The sequence below is a fragment of the Myotis davidii genome, unplaced genomic scaffold (assembly GCF_000327345.1).
Source record: "Myotis davidii unplaced genomic scaffold, ASM32734v1 scaffold524, whole genome shotgun sequence".
Lineage (NCBI taxonomy): Eukaryota > Metazoa > Chordata > Mammalia > Chiroptera > Vespertilionidae > Myotis > Myotis davidii.
The window spans coordinates 27,080-41,590 of record NW_006299263.1 but is presented as its reverse complement, the minus strand read 5'-3'; the positions used below and the strand labels follow the sequence as shown (position 1 = coordinate 41,590).

Here is a 14,511-nt window from a genome sequence, read left to right as displayed (position 1 = left end):
CCCTTCTCTCCTTTTTCCTCCTCCTTCTGTTATTACTATTACTGTTATTATTATTATCATGATTATATCATGACTACTTTTTCCCTCTGTGATACAGGCCTCGTGTTGGAGCTGCCTCCCCGGACGGCCAGGAGGCGTAGTCATTGAAAGTGACGAGGGCATTTCTGACCCAGCTGTGGGTTGGCAGCTGTACTGTGACGAGAGCTGAGCCTTGGCAAACTGTTCTCATGCATGAGATCTGACCAAGTATTGAGGCTGAAGTTTTAGCCAATGAACGGGAGCCTGTTCATAAATGCCATCTCCAGGGCTCTGTCCTGGGGGAGTGGGGGGTGGAGGGGTGGGGAGGGGGGCTGTCCACATAAGTGGACTGTACTGCCATAGCTCAGACTATTTTTGGAATTTCCCTAATGCCTTCCCCCATCTCCACCCCAATCGAAATGCTATTGCTCTCTTAACGTTTCGGTTAGATCTCCTTTTCTAAATGTAATCAGTCCTGCTTAGGGTTATAGTTATTTCTTCCTGAGCCCACCTCTCATTCTTGAGGACAGCGAGCTTGTCTTACTCACGCCCGTAACACGCCCCCCCCCACCCCCCTTGCCCCTGTGCAATGTCAGTTCTCCATAAATGCCGGCTTTATTGCTGAGTTACATTGAGATTGACTTTGTGAGTCATGGGGTGCTCTCAGGAGTGTCCCCACTGTGGCCAATCTGTGCCTTCGGGGTGGATGTGGCTTTGGGAAAACATGAAGTAATGTTAAGCTCAGTTTGGGGGAGGCGTTAACAATGCCAATTCTGTCCTACAGATAGTTTACAAGGCTGGTTTCCTTGCATGGATTGTAAGCCAGGTCTACCTGCCATTTCCCTGGACGGTTTCCAAAAAGTACTGTGAGCAGGGCCTTTCGAATAGGCCCATGAAGACCAAGGTTGACTTGGCTCTCTGGACAGAGCAGCCAGCCCTGAGTGGGCTGTAATGCCGAAAGTGGCCACCAGAGGGGGGACGTGTTCCAGACCCCAAGGTGGGCCTCCACAATTGCTCCAAAAAACTTCGCATTTAAAGACTGGCCGCCAGAGCAGCTGCAGTTCACATCTCAGTCAGTACCTAGCAGAGCTGCTGGTGCCTCCACAGGACATCTCCCGAGCACTGCCCTGGCTGAACGAGGCGAGGCACCAAGACCGGGCTGCCCAGCCCCAGGCCTCCACGCGGGCACAAAGCTGAGTCTTGCCTCCTGAGTTGATCCTCCTGGAGAAGTGACCCCCAAGACGAGTCACTGGGCACCCCTACAGCCTCTTTCTATGATTTGTTCTGAATTTGGCTGGCTGTGGGGACAGGCTCCCAGGGGCTGCCTAGGTCTCAGTGCGGTGGGAGCAGCCACCTCTCCAGCCACCATGGGTGCCGGGAACTGAGGGGACAGCCTCTGCAGCCTCCGTGGAGGCCCTAAGGTGAGTCTTTATCACTTTGACCCTAACTTGGTCCCAGTACCTGGCAGCGGGAGGACACGGTGTTCAGGGATCCTCAGGCTGTGGAGCATGGAGGGGCCAGCCCCAGGTAGGAAGGCCTCAGTGGCAGCCTGAGGAGATCCACGGGGCCCTGGTCCAGCTGTCTGCACTGGCGACTGTGAGTCTGCATCTGGGTGCCAGAGGAAGCTACTGCCTTAGGGACAACTATTCCAGGCGCGGGACGCCGCTCCAAAGCCTATTCAGGGAGCAGAGGGTACGGAGGACAGTCTCCTTACATGTGCAGAGTGTGTGCACGTGTGTCTGTGCATGTGCGCGTGTGTGCGTGCATGTGTGCATCTGTGCATGTGCGTGTGTCTGTGCATGTGCGTGTGTGTGCATGTGTGTATGTACCTGTGTATGTGTGTGCACATGTGCGCGTGTGTGCATGTGTGTGCATGTGTGTGCCTGTGCATGCGCGCATGTGTCTGTACATGTGTGCGTGTGCACGTGTGTCTGTGCATGTGTGTGCCTATGTGTGTCTGTGCATGTGTGCGTGTGTGTATGTGCCTGTGTGTCTGTGTCTGTGCACACGTGCCTGGTGGTGGAATATATATGAAGGGAGAGCTTATTTATAAAACATCTACACCTTTCCAGCTTTGGGTTGTGATTGAGGTTAACTGAGTACAGTTATAGGAGGAGAGGGTTTAAACCCACTTAGGGATCCACTCTCCAAGAGAGGGCCCCGTTAGGGCTAGAAATCCAAAGAAAAGCTGTGCGCCCTGCAGCATGAGGCGCTGGATCCCAGACACGCCGTCTTTGCAGCAAGCAAGGCTCATGCCACCCCCTCGGCAGAAAGAATTGATCGAGTGCTCCTGCGGCCCAGAGAGGGACCCTGAGAGCCGGGGTCCAGATCTGAGCTCTGGCCCGCGTTCACAATCGCCTTTTGCAAGGGGCACCCACACAGCATTTTTCCTGACACTGTCAAGGCTCAGGAACCTGCAGGCCCTCCTAGCTCGCTGCTTGGCAGAGTCAGAAGATGCTGGGGGCTGATGGCTCTCACCAGACCCTGCCACCGACCTCCCGTGTGCCCTTGCTCATAAAGCCCCTCCACGTCCACGTTCACTGTCCCACATGAAGCTCTCGATGCCGAGTGGCTGGCAGACGTGCTTCTCCCCGTCACAGAAAGGTCGGCCTGTGGCTGCCCGAGCTCGGCTGATTGGGCCAAGTCCCCGAGTAATAGGAGGGGAGCCAGGATAGGCCCCCGTGCCTGCTGGCCTGCAGAGCGCCTGGGGTGGGGCTGTGGATGGCTGGGAGCCTCAGCTCTAACATGCACCATCAAGACACTCTAAGACAGCGGTTCTCAACCTGTGGGTCGCGACCCCTTTGGGGGTCGAACAACCCTTTCACAGGGGTTGCCTAAGACCATCGGAAAACACGTATATAATTACATATTGTTTTTGTGATTAATCACTATCTTTAATTATGTTCAATTTGTAACAATGAAAATACACCCTGCATAGCAGATATTTACATTACAATTCATAACAGTAGCAAAATTACAGTTATGAAGTAGCCACGAAAATAATTTTATGGTTGGGGGTCACCACAACATGAGGAGCTGTATTAAAGGGTTGCGGCATTAGGAAGGTTGAGAACCACTGATCTAAGAGGTCAAGTGTCTTCTCTGGGGGGGAGCAAGGCCCCACTCTGACTTGAAACACGGAAGTCTGGGCTCCTTGGGCTTCCTCCGCAGGGCACCTGGGCGTCCACACCCCCCATGTGTCCATGGCCCTCATCCCCTCCCTTCCAGCTGTCAGAGCCTCTCCTTGCCCCCAGAGCCCCACCTGCCCCCCTTAACTGACTCATCTTGGGCCCTAAAGGTGGTCGCTGAAAGGGGTGGCTTCACCCTTCCAGGGCAAAACACTCTGGTGCTGAGCCAGTGTCCTGGGTGGGAAGCGTTTGCGTGGCGCCTCACCCCTCTCCTTGGTTCTTGCCTCTTTATGCCTCTGCTTATCTTTAAAATGGGAAAGACAGACTGACACCACCTCCCAGTGCTCCTGGGAGGGCAGAGGCCCCGGATGGCAAATGGACTGCAGTGCGTGGGATGTATGCACACGTGAGGGGCTTCGCTCTGTTATCGCACACTCGGCGGTTCGCTGTACCTTGCCCGAGAGCACAAACTCGGCCCAAAGGCTGTAAGACCAAAGACGGAAGGGTCTAAAATAAATGTTGTTTTGAAAGAACATGCTTAGGTTCCGTTCCCAAGGAACAGACATTGGCAGAGCTGGCTGAGCATCTGCAATCTCATCTCACTCACATCTGGCCTCCTGCTCGGCCAGCCCGTCTCCCCACCCAGTTCCCCAGGCTCCGGCTCCACCAGCTGAGGGGTGCGGAGGGAACAGAGATGGGGGCGCCCTACGGACACATCCCACGTAACCAGCAGTGCGTCCTAGCTCTGGCCTGGAGCTGAGCCCCAGAGCGGATGGTGAAAATGAAGATGGGGCTCCGGCCCAAGCCCGTCTCAGCGCCTCCCTCCGGCAGGCGGTTCTCACTCCCTGCGACCCCGGGGCAGCAGCGCCGTTGCCTTTGGCCAGGAGAGGGTGACCACAGGCAGAAGACGCTGGCCTCCTGCTTGCTACTCGCCGGGACCCCACGGAGGCAGAGGGAGGGGGTGCTGCACACAGTGCTCTGAGACTAGGGAGGGTCCCCCGCAGCTTAGCAGCAGCGGAGCTGTTCAGGGCCCCACCTAGAGGCCTCTACTGGGTGGAGGACTTGGATGGAGGGAGGGTATCGGGAGACTAGCAAACTGGACACAACTGCAGCCAGAGAAGCTGGGGTAGGAGCGGTCTTGGAGCTCCGGGAAACCCTGGGTGCAGGGAACAAAGACCATGGCGGAGATGTGGGCTCCCCTCCGCCCCTTCTCCCACAGGCCGGAAGAAAGGCCCGCAGAGACTGTGAGCACGCTGATCGTGCATGCATGTGTGTGCACGCATGTGTGTGCATGCATGTGTGTGTGTGTAAGTGCGTGTTTACGTGTGTGCGTGCATGTGTGTGTGTACGTGCCTGTTTGCAGGTGTGTGCATGCGTGTGTGTGCATGCATGTGTGTGCATGCATGTGTGTGTGTGTAAGTGCGTGTTTACGTGTGTGCGTGCATGTGTGTGTACGTGCCTGTTTGCAGGTGTGTGCATGCGTGTGTGTGTGTGTAAGCGCCTGTTTACGTGTGTGCATGCATGTGTGTGCTTGCATGTGTGTGTGTAAGTGCCTGTGTGCAGGTGTGTGCATGCATGTGTGTGTGTGTGTAAGTGCCTGTTTACATGTGTGTGCATGCATGTGTGTGTGTAAGTGCCTGTTTGCATGTCTGTGCATGCATGTGTGTGTGTGTAAGTGCCGGTTTGCAGGTGTGTGCATGCGTGTGTGTGCATGCATGTCTGTGCATGCATGTGTGTGTGTGTAAGTGCCGGTTTGCAGGTGTGTGCATGCGTGTGTGTGCATGCATGTCTGTGCATGCATGTGTGTGTGTGTAAGTGCCGGTTTGCAGGTGTGTGCATGCGTGTGTGTGTGTGTAAGCGCCTGTTTACGTGTGTGCATGCATGTGTGTGTGTACGTGCCTGTTTGCAGGTGTGTGCATGCATGCATGTGTGTGTGTGAGTGCCTGTTTGCAGGTGTGTGCATGCATGTGTGTGTGTCAGTGCCTGTTTGCATGTGTGTGCATGCATGTGTGTATAAGTGCCTGTTTGCAGGTGTGTGCATGCATGTGCGTGACTGCATGGGTCTGAGTGCATACTTGCATGTACGTGTGTGAGTCTCTGTGTGCACACATGTGTGTTGCATGCACACATGGGTGTGCAGATGTGGCATCTCATTACTTGAAAAGACAAGAGCAGAATCCACAGTCCATCCCTCTGGCTGTCCGAGGGCAGCTGTTGGGCAATTGCTCATTTGTGGCCTCTTCTCGGCACTGAAGTCAGAGGTCTCTGGAGGCAAAGGTCAAGTCATGAAACAGATTTACGTTTGCTCTCCCAGAAGGAGCCGTTCGGCCAGCCTCCTCCTTCTCTATCCCTATTGGCTGAAACGGTCCTGATGCCATGTTTCCCACCTGCCTCCGAAGGGAACGCACGGGACGGCTGCTCCTTCCAGTCAGCAGGCGCTGTCCCCCCACCGCCGCCTGCTGTGGCCTCCCTTTTTTTACCTCCTTCCTGGTGGTAGACCCCTGGCTGGCACTCTGGGCCTCAGAACTGAGCTTGCTCCACGCGGGGCCTGGCACCCATCCGTCCGCCCAGGAGCCTTTATCATCCTAAGAAATCACTTTTTACAAGTAGATTTATTTGGATTCAATATCCATAGAGTCAAAGAACATCAGAACGAAGGTCAAGCTAAATGAACAGCTAGAGAGTCATTTATAAAATCACTGAGCATATGTGTGAGAAAAGAATATCAAGTATTTTATGTAAATAAATACTTTGTAATTTGGCTCAAGAAAATGGATTTTCTCCTTATACGAAGAATGCATCATAGAAAACACAGGAAACCCAGCAAACTAAAGGAGGCCCTGTTCCCACCAGAGTCCTGCAACACACCTGGATCTACCAGGTCTCACCTGGGACGACCGGACACCTCACATACAGTTGTCCTGTCACATGTGCAGGACGTGTGTATGTTACAAAATGGGGTGGTGGTGTACACACTTGTGTAAACGGGCCTGGTTCACTTCAAACAGCAGAGCACGTTCTCTAGTTCCGGGTATGTTCCTGGGACACCAGGGGTAGGACCTCAAGGCCCCGTGATGCAGCCTCAGGAGGCCATGCAGGACCAGGGCCCTTCCTGGGTGCAAGGTTGTCCAGGTCCTTGTGTCTGGGGGGCCCCACCGAGGCCACCTGCTCCTCAGCATCCCGTGGCCCCACTAAACCCAGCTCCTCTCACCACCAGCCCAGCCAGGTTGGGAGTAGTTCTGGTCTTAGCTCTGTTGGCAGGTGGTCTCCGTACCTGCCTTTGTGTCTAGCTTCCCTCCTTTTAACACAGAGTAGAAACCCATGTCTCTCTGACATGCTCAGGGCTCCAGAGGCTCAGAAATTGCTCCATTTGAGTCAGGAGAATTGGCTCCTCCAGGCCCCACCTAGCACGGCTCTGGGAACACCCTGATTGTGCATGCATGTGTGTGTGTGTGTAAGTGCATGCATGCACGTGTGCGTGTGTGTGTAAGTGCACGCATGTGTGTGTGTGTGTGCGTGCAAGTGCATGCATGCATTTGTGTGAGTGTGTGCATACCTGTGTGTTGCATGCACACATGGGTATGCAGGAGATGTGGCATCTCATTACTTAAAAAGATAAGAGCAAAATCCGCTCTCCATCCCTCTGGCTGTGAGAAAGACAGTTGTTTGGCAACTGCTCATTTATGGCCTCTTCTCAGCCCTGAAGTCAGAGGTCTCTGGAGGGTGCCAGCCCCAGCTCAGGGTGCCAGGCCCCACCGAGAGCTGTTGAAAGAAAGAAGACGGATACCCACCATCAGAAAGGCTCAAAGGGCCTTGGCCCTCGAAGCACTGAGGGAACCGGGGAGGGGGATGAGAGTCCTAAGCAGCCTGTAGATGTCACCTGTGGATGGGGACAGCAGGCCAATGATCAGGCCACAGGGAGGACACGTTGTTCTACCCACTCGCTTCTGTTTCCACCTACAGTTTATTCTCTCTCTCCCCCTGCCTCTTCCCTTCCTCCCCTCGCCTCTTGATGTCTCTCCTGCTGCTGCTGAAGGACAGGATGGAGAACAAAGCCATGTACCTGAACACTGTGAGCGACACCGGCTCCATCTTCGAGGAGCCCTTCGATGGCAGGAGCCTGTCCAAGCTGAACCTGTGTGAGGATGGTGAGTGCCCGCGGCTCGGTCTTGGGGTGAGAGATCTGCCCTGAGCCCCACACCCAACCTTGGCATTGCCCCAGGGTGCGGGTGACCTCCTGCCCATACTGCATATGTTGAACTTCATGCTGTGAAGGGTCATTTCCAAGTGTCTTCTCATTCATACATCTCAACAACTCTTGGTGATCAGCAAGATGAGGAGCAGTTTTACAGATGAGCTTATGGAGGCTGAGAAAAGCATGAGGGATAATTCAGCTCACCAGTCATAGAGGTCTCCTGCCTCCTTTTGCCTCTCTCCTCTGAGTGAGTGAGACTGGGGTCAGACAAAGACACCTGAAACCATTAGCCTGGGCCCTCTCAGGTTAGGAGCCAACAATCCATTTCCAGAAGCCTGCCTCCTGGGTGTCCAGCACAGAGCTCAACACTTAGTAGGTGCTTTGAATAAATTGCTGCATGAATGCACACACTTCTCTTTGCATTGAGTAGAGAGTGACGTCTCCACGTCAAAGAGGAATAGAAGGAAGCTCACAGAAGAGCCTTGTAAAGACTTATGGTCAGTGAACTACAGACGGTCTGTGTTAGTGAGGTTCTCTAGACAAACAGAACTGGTGTGATATAATGTGAGGAAGTGACTCACGTGGCTATGGAGGCTGAGAAGTCCCACCGTCTGCCATCTACAGGCTGGAGACTCAGGAGAGCTGGGGTGTAATTCAGTCCAAGTCAGAAGGCCTGAGAACCAGAGGAGTCAGTGGTATGAATAGCAGTTTGAGGGCTGGAGAACATGGGGTGAGATGTCCCAACTCAAGCCGTCAGGCAGGAAACAAAAAAGCAAATACCTCCACCCTCTGTTCTAACTCAGGTCCTCGACTGATTGGATGAGGCCCACCTACATTAGGGAGAGCAATCTGCTTCACTGAGTCCGCCAATTCAAACGCTAATCGCATCCAGAAACACCTTCCAGACACACCCAGAAATGATGTTTATCCTGGGCACTGTCACGGCACAATCAGGTTAACACAAAATTAACTGTCATGACTCTCCTTCATGCTCCAAGCCTGTTTTTTCTCCCCAAAGGTGCTAAGTGTAGGAAGGGAAGCTGAGTGGCTTAGAAAGGCAGTGATTGGGGACAGGCTCAGGGGAGAGAGGACAAGGCACATTTGGGCTTGTGACCAATACACCCTCTCCTGCTGCCCTAGCAAACTGCCCGCCATTACATCCCTTCCTCTGGATCCCAGTCAACCAACCTATTTTGAGAACCCACAGTGTGTCAAGCTATTGGTTAGGTGCCAGGGACACTCCCATGAGAAATTAAACCATCCTTGCCCTCAGAGCGCTTACAATCCCAGTGGAAGAGGCTGGCATGCGGATGATTACCCAACATATAAAGCAGGCAAAAATACGTGTGATTGTTGAAGTCAAGCAGGGAGACGCCTTTTGGGAATAGGCCTTAAAGATTGAACACAACTTTCTAAGAAAAGAGGTAGGTGGGGAAAATATGACTGGCTGTGCTGCACTAAGCCAGGCCAGTGTTTCCGTCAGGTTAATGCCACCTGGGAAGAGAGGAAGGACCCTGTGCCACTCGGTCACTGGCCAGGCTCAGCATGTCCCCACCAGCACCTCAGCAAAGGCCAAGCTGGTTTTCGTATCCCTGCTCCAGCCCATCAGTAGGGAGGCCTGGTTGAGCAAGAGAACTGGGGTCCAGCACAGTGGTGGCGAGTGAAGGACCACCAGGCCCAGCCTGGGTGCCAGAGTGGGAAGGGCAGGGTGGGAGACCCCAGGGTGAGAAGAGGCCTGGGGTTGGAAGTGCCACTGGGCCATCATATCCTTTTCCTCGTACCTTATCTTACTCTCCATTTTTCTGAACCCCAAATTAAAAAACAAAGATTACTGGGACCAGATGATTGAAAAAATAACAGTAACCCTAGCCACTGTGCATTCCAGTATCCCCAGCCACACCCCCACCACCCCACCCCCAGCCATGGGGAGATCTGATCAGAGCAGGTCTCCTCCGGGGTAACATGAGGCCCAGCACCCCATAATATATGGACAGGAGAGGTTGGAAGATGTGGGATCGAGATTGACTCACCTCTCCCAGAGCATGTGACCTGACCAAGGTACATTCCACCTCTGGGCCTCAGTGTCTCCATCTGCCAAGTGGGAGCACTGGGGTGTCTCTGAGGTGCTGTCTAGCTCTAACACTCCGTATATAGAGAAGGTTTGGTCATTGCATGTAGGGTGTGGTCCTTTTAAAACCTAAGCTGGGACATGACGCTACCCTGAGCAAAACAGGCAAAGGCTCCCGCCTCAATGGGAGTAAAAACCCAGGCGCTGACCTGGCCGAGGAAGCTGACTTTCACGTTGAACCTGCTGGCATGCTCACCAGGGGCCTCTGCTCCCAGAAGGTTGCTCCCCAAACAAACTCAACTCACTCCCTCACCTCCTTCCAGTCTTTGCTCATATCTCACCTTCCCCAGTAGGCCTTCCTGCCTCCCCTGCACTCCTGACCCCTTTTTCGCAGTCTTATGTCCTTCTAAAATTACATTGTCATTTTCTTTTTTTTAATATATATATTTTATTTATTTCAAAGAGGAAGGGAGAGGGAGAGAGAGGAACATCAATGATGAGGGAGAATCATTGATTGGCTGCCTCCTGCATGCCCCCAACTGGGGATCAAGCCTGCAACCTGGGATCAAGCCTGCAAGCCAGCTACCCTTAACCAGAATTGAACCTGGAACCCTTCACTCTGTAGTCTGATGCTCTATACACTGAGCCAAACCGGCTAGGGCTACATTGTCATTTTCTTATTGATTATGTTTATCATTCACTGTCTGTTTCTCATGGGAAGAACAGACTAGACAAGGGCAGGATCTCTGTTTTGTTCACTGATGTCTCCCAGCCTGGCACATAGTAAGTGCTCACTAAATATTTGTTGAATGAATGAATGAATCAATCAATCAATCAAAACAGGGTCCTTGAAAGTTAAAGGTAGCCAAACAAATGCTTTCTAAATCTGAATTCCAAATCATCTGGGTCTCCCCCGCTCTTCAATCCTGGATGCCAGGTGTGAGGTGGGGGGTGGCACAAGGAACCCCAAAAGACTAGAGTGTTGAGATGCAGCCAGCTACCTAAAAGCTTGTGGGTTCCTTTCCTTTCCCCATCCCCTTCCGTTTTGTTTATAAGAGGAAAATGATGGGCTCTGACTTGGGAAAATTCCAGCCAGATTTGATCTGTCTCCCCAGGACTTAGCTTTTTCTTGATCCTCATCGCCGGAGACTGTAACAGGAGAGGGAAGAGAAGGGCGGGGCTGGTGGGAAGGGGGCTGTAAGTGGATGGGAAAGAAGACAGAGGGCAGAGGGGGGACAGGGAGGGAGAGCCCAGTCGCTCGTGGGCCTTGAGTGAATTAAAACAGTACCATCTGGTGGGCCTCACAGGGGTCCACGTCCTTTCCAGATTCTTCCCTTGGAGGAAGGGAGATGGGGAAGAGAGGAGGTACCTCCTCTTGGCCCTGGGGATACTGGGATCTGGGGAACACGGTTGCAAAACTACAGCCCAGATATAGGATATGACTTGGACTTCAATGCAGGTGGGACTTTAAAGAGGTCAGGGGCAAACGCGTTACTTCACAGGTCACGTGCTGACAGCTTCCGCTCCTCTGGTCTGCTCTCCTTCCTTTCCCCTCTCACCCTGCCTTTCCCTCCCAGCCTGCCTTTATCCATCCCCTTCCCACTTACCAGGCGAGCAGGGAAGGTGAGGACTGCTCAGTGCCTGGGTTCCTCTGCCCGCTCCACGAGCAGCCACCTGCCCCACTCCTGCGTCCCCCAAGGCTCCCTCCCACACCCCACTCTGCGACTCATCGGGACCTCTCCCTTCTCTGCACCCCTTGGTGGGGGCACCTCTCAGGGCCTGCCTCCCTCCTGTGTCTGAGCTTTCAGCATCCCCAGTGGAGCCCCCTGGTGCTGGGAAGGCCCCGAGGGCCGGACCTCCTCACCTCCATGTCTCCACCTGCAACGCATTGGTTGCACCTGCTTTGCTGGACTAACGGGAAGGAGTAACTGCAGCTTTAGGCCTCCGAGGTCCTTCAGCCAGGCCTCCTCTGGCCTCGATGCCCACGTACACCGCCCTCTGAACAGAAACCCAACAGGGACCTGCTGGGCCTGCTCCCCCCGCCCTCTTCCTCTCTTCTCTCCCCCTTCCCCTCCGTCCCCTCTCACCTTCCCCGGTCCTTTCTTTGCTCGCTGCCTGTAGAGCCACAAGCCTCTCTAGTCTGGCGCCAGGAGGCGGAGGAGGAGGCCTGGGCGGGGTGGTGTTTGGCTGGGTCCGGCCCTTTCTGAGGGTCAGAGAGAGGTGTTAGTGTCAGAAAAATATTGCCGTCAGCTCACCCCGCAGGCTCAGACCCTCCACCACACTCAGTGTCCTCCACTGGCCACAAATGGAGGCTCGCGGAGGTAATGAGTTACACATGTTCCTGGCTGCGCCTGGACGCCTGCTTGCTGAGTTTAGGGCCCGAGCTCCCCGTACCGGTGTTCCTTCCCCATAAAGTGAAATTATTCTCCCAGGGGAACCCTCACTTCTACTTTCTCATCAATCAAATCTCCCCAGTTCCTCTGGCGCAGACGAGGGCTGCTGGGCAGCTGCCCAAGGGGAGGAGTGGACTTCCTGGGAGGGTCTGCCTGGGGCCTGGCGGAGGGTCCCCGCCTCTACAGGTTGGAGAACTGGGCACTGAAGCAGGAGATGAGCAGGGAATTAACTCGTGCAGCACCAAGGTGCGCCCAGGTTCTGTCCCTGCGAAACCAGAGCAGAGGGCTGGATACACGTGTGGTCACTGGGGGTGGGTCCCGGGTCTCTCTGCCCAGAGGGCCATCCTAGCACAAGGTGGGGAGCAGCCGGGAGGGGGCAGGAGCCCGGAATTTGAAGTTTGGCAGGTCTGGGCTGAATCCATAGACCGAGTGGCTGTGGGCCTTGGGCTTGGGGCAGGTGTATTCTGCTTGCCCCTCCTTCCTACTCACCACCATTTGGCCCACTCTCCGCCTGGCTGGGGTTGGCTATTGGGGAGCTGCCCTGAAAGGAGATGGGAGGACAGAAGAAAGGGAGGTTGGGGTGTCTACTTGCCCAGCTCCTGCTCTATGGAGTTACCTCAGGCTGCTGTGTCCTTCCCCCCAACATCATAGCTCCTTGTGAGCCACCCTCTCCTCACTGGCTTTCTCTGACCCTGGGCCCCTCCTTGACCCTGGGGCTGGCGGTAGTTACAGCCCAAAGACACCACTCTAACCCTGTGGGCACCTTACACCCTGACCACTCCCTTTACTAAATCCTGTAGTTTCCTAGTTTGAGTGGGCCACCTGCTTCTCTGACCCTTTAACCCTCAGTGTCCCCATCTGCAAAATGGGAATAATGCCACTCACTTCACGGGAGCAGCGGGGAAATCAGGTGACATAACTCACGTAAAGCGCCTCACACACAGTTGACCCTCAAACGCATGTGTTTCACCTCCCTGATCTTTGCGGGGTCCCTGCCAATCTTGGGGACACAGGGAGAAAGGAGAGAGAGAGATGAGGAGGAGAGTCAGGAGCAGCTGCCACCCAGGGTTTCCTGGGAAACACCCAAGCCACTTCCCAGGGGCCCCGGCCTGGATAGCATTTTAAAGCTGGCTCTGACCTTCTACTAGAGCAGCGGTTCTCAACCTTGGCTGCACGTAAGAATCACCTGGGAATCTTTTTAAAATCCTGATTTCTGGGCCTCATCCTCCAGAAATTCTGTTTCTTTGTTATGGGATTTTTAAAAGATTCCCAGGTGATTCTAATGTGCAGCCAAGGTTGAGAACCACTGTACCAGAGAAAGCACTGCTTCTGCCCTGGCCAGTGTGGCTCAGTTGGCTGAGTGTCGTCCTGTGCTCCCAAGGGTCACTGGGTGATTCCGGGTCAGCGCACATGCCCAGGCTGCAGGTTCAATCCCCGGTTGGGGGGTATGCAGGAGGCAGCCAATCGATGTTTTTCTCCCTCTCCCTTTCTCTCTAAAAATCAATAAAAACTTATTTAAAAAAAAGAAAGAAAGCACCGTTTCAGTTCATGAGCTTCCTCATGAATCCTAGATAGATACTCAAGGAAACAGAGCAAGTTCTTTTAGTCCAAGTTCTGAAACAGTGGAACCTTTAAGGGATAGCCTGGGTCCTGAGGGCTCCGGGCTCTGTGGTGTGCATGAGGCTGATGACGCCCACCCCCAACCCCAATCAGAGCAGTTGGCTCCCGGAGGCTTTCCTGAGGTTTGCTACCAGAAGGGTTGAGGATGGGTTTCATGGTCCTGGGCTGGAGCCTGGTGTCTTGCAGAGGGGACAGGGAAGAGTGACCGGAGCCCAGACACCCGGAGCTCCTTCCCACATTGGTGCTAACAGGAGCCTCTGCCTTCTTCCTCCACCCAACTCCCTGTCGCTAAACTGTGCCATGTTCTATGCGGCATTACTCCAGGGGTTGGGACTTTGCGGGTGGCTCTTAAAGGAATGCTACTGGCCTGGTGCCCTCTGGGGTGGGCGGGCTGAGAGGAGGACTTGCAGTGACAGCAGGGCCCTGGGTAGGAAGGGGGCCCCAGGAGATACCCTGAGTTGGGGGCGGGGGGGGGTGGTGATGAGTCAAGCCATGGCCATTCTTCATTGTATCCCCCATTTCTCCCCACCCAGGGACCTTGCTCCCTGGTTCCTGCCCTTCATTCCCTTGCTCATTCCTTCCTTCATTGTTTCTTCTTCATCTTTCAATAAGAAAGGTGCTTTTCAGGCACCCTGCAGGTGCTACCCACTGGCTGTGGGCATCGAGGGCCGCAGGAGGCACAAGACAAGGCCCTGTCACCATCCCTCTAGCTGGCCTGTCCCCCTCTCTCCTCCTGCCCTCCCCGCTGCCCAGCAGCTCAAGGTTGGTCCAAACACAAAGCTGGCCTACAGGTAGTCCAGTTCTCAACCTGTGGGTTATGACCCCTTTGGCGGTCGAATGACCCTTTCCCAGGGGTCGCCTAAGACCATCCTGCATATCAGATATTTACATGACGATTCATAACAGTAGCAACATTACAGTTATGAAGTAGCAACGAAAATAATGTTATGGTTGGGTCACAACATGAGGAACTGTATTTAAAGGGCCAGAAGGTTGAGAACCACTGGTCTGGTTCTACCCGGGGGCACACTCATGGCTCTGCAGCTCCTCCACATTCTGGTTCTGTGTCTCCAGGTCAGTGGGCCCCGC

The 14,511-nt window shown here is 54.3% G+C and overlaps 1 protein-coding gene across 1 annotated transcript in view; it reads left to right on the top strand.

Annotated features, from left to right (window-relative positions):
* Positions 1-1,070: 1,070 nt before the first annotated feature.
* LOC102762306 (scavenger receptor class A member 5-like) overlaps positions 1,071-14,511 on the top strand; it is a gene marked incomplete at its 3' end in the record, with an annotated part of 31,721 nt that continues 18,280 nt past the window's right edge. Inside the window, exons 1-2 of the mRNA XM_015571147.1 lie at positions 1,071-1,439; positions 7,183-7,294. Coding sequence (XP_015426633.1) covers positions 7,189-7,294 — 106 coding nt within the window. The remainder of the gene's footprint in view (positions 1,440-7,182; positions 7,295-14,511) is intronic.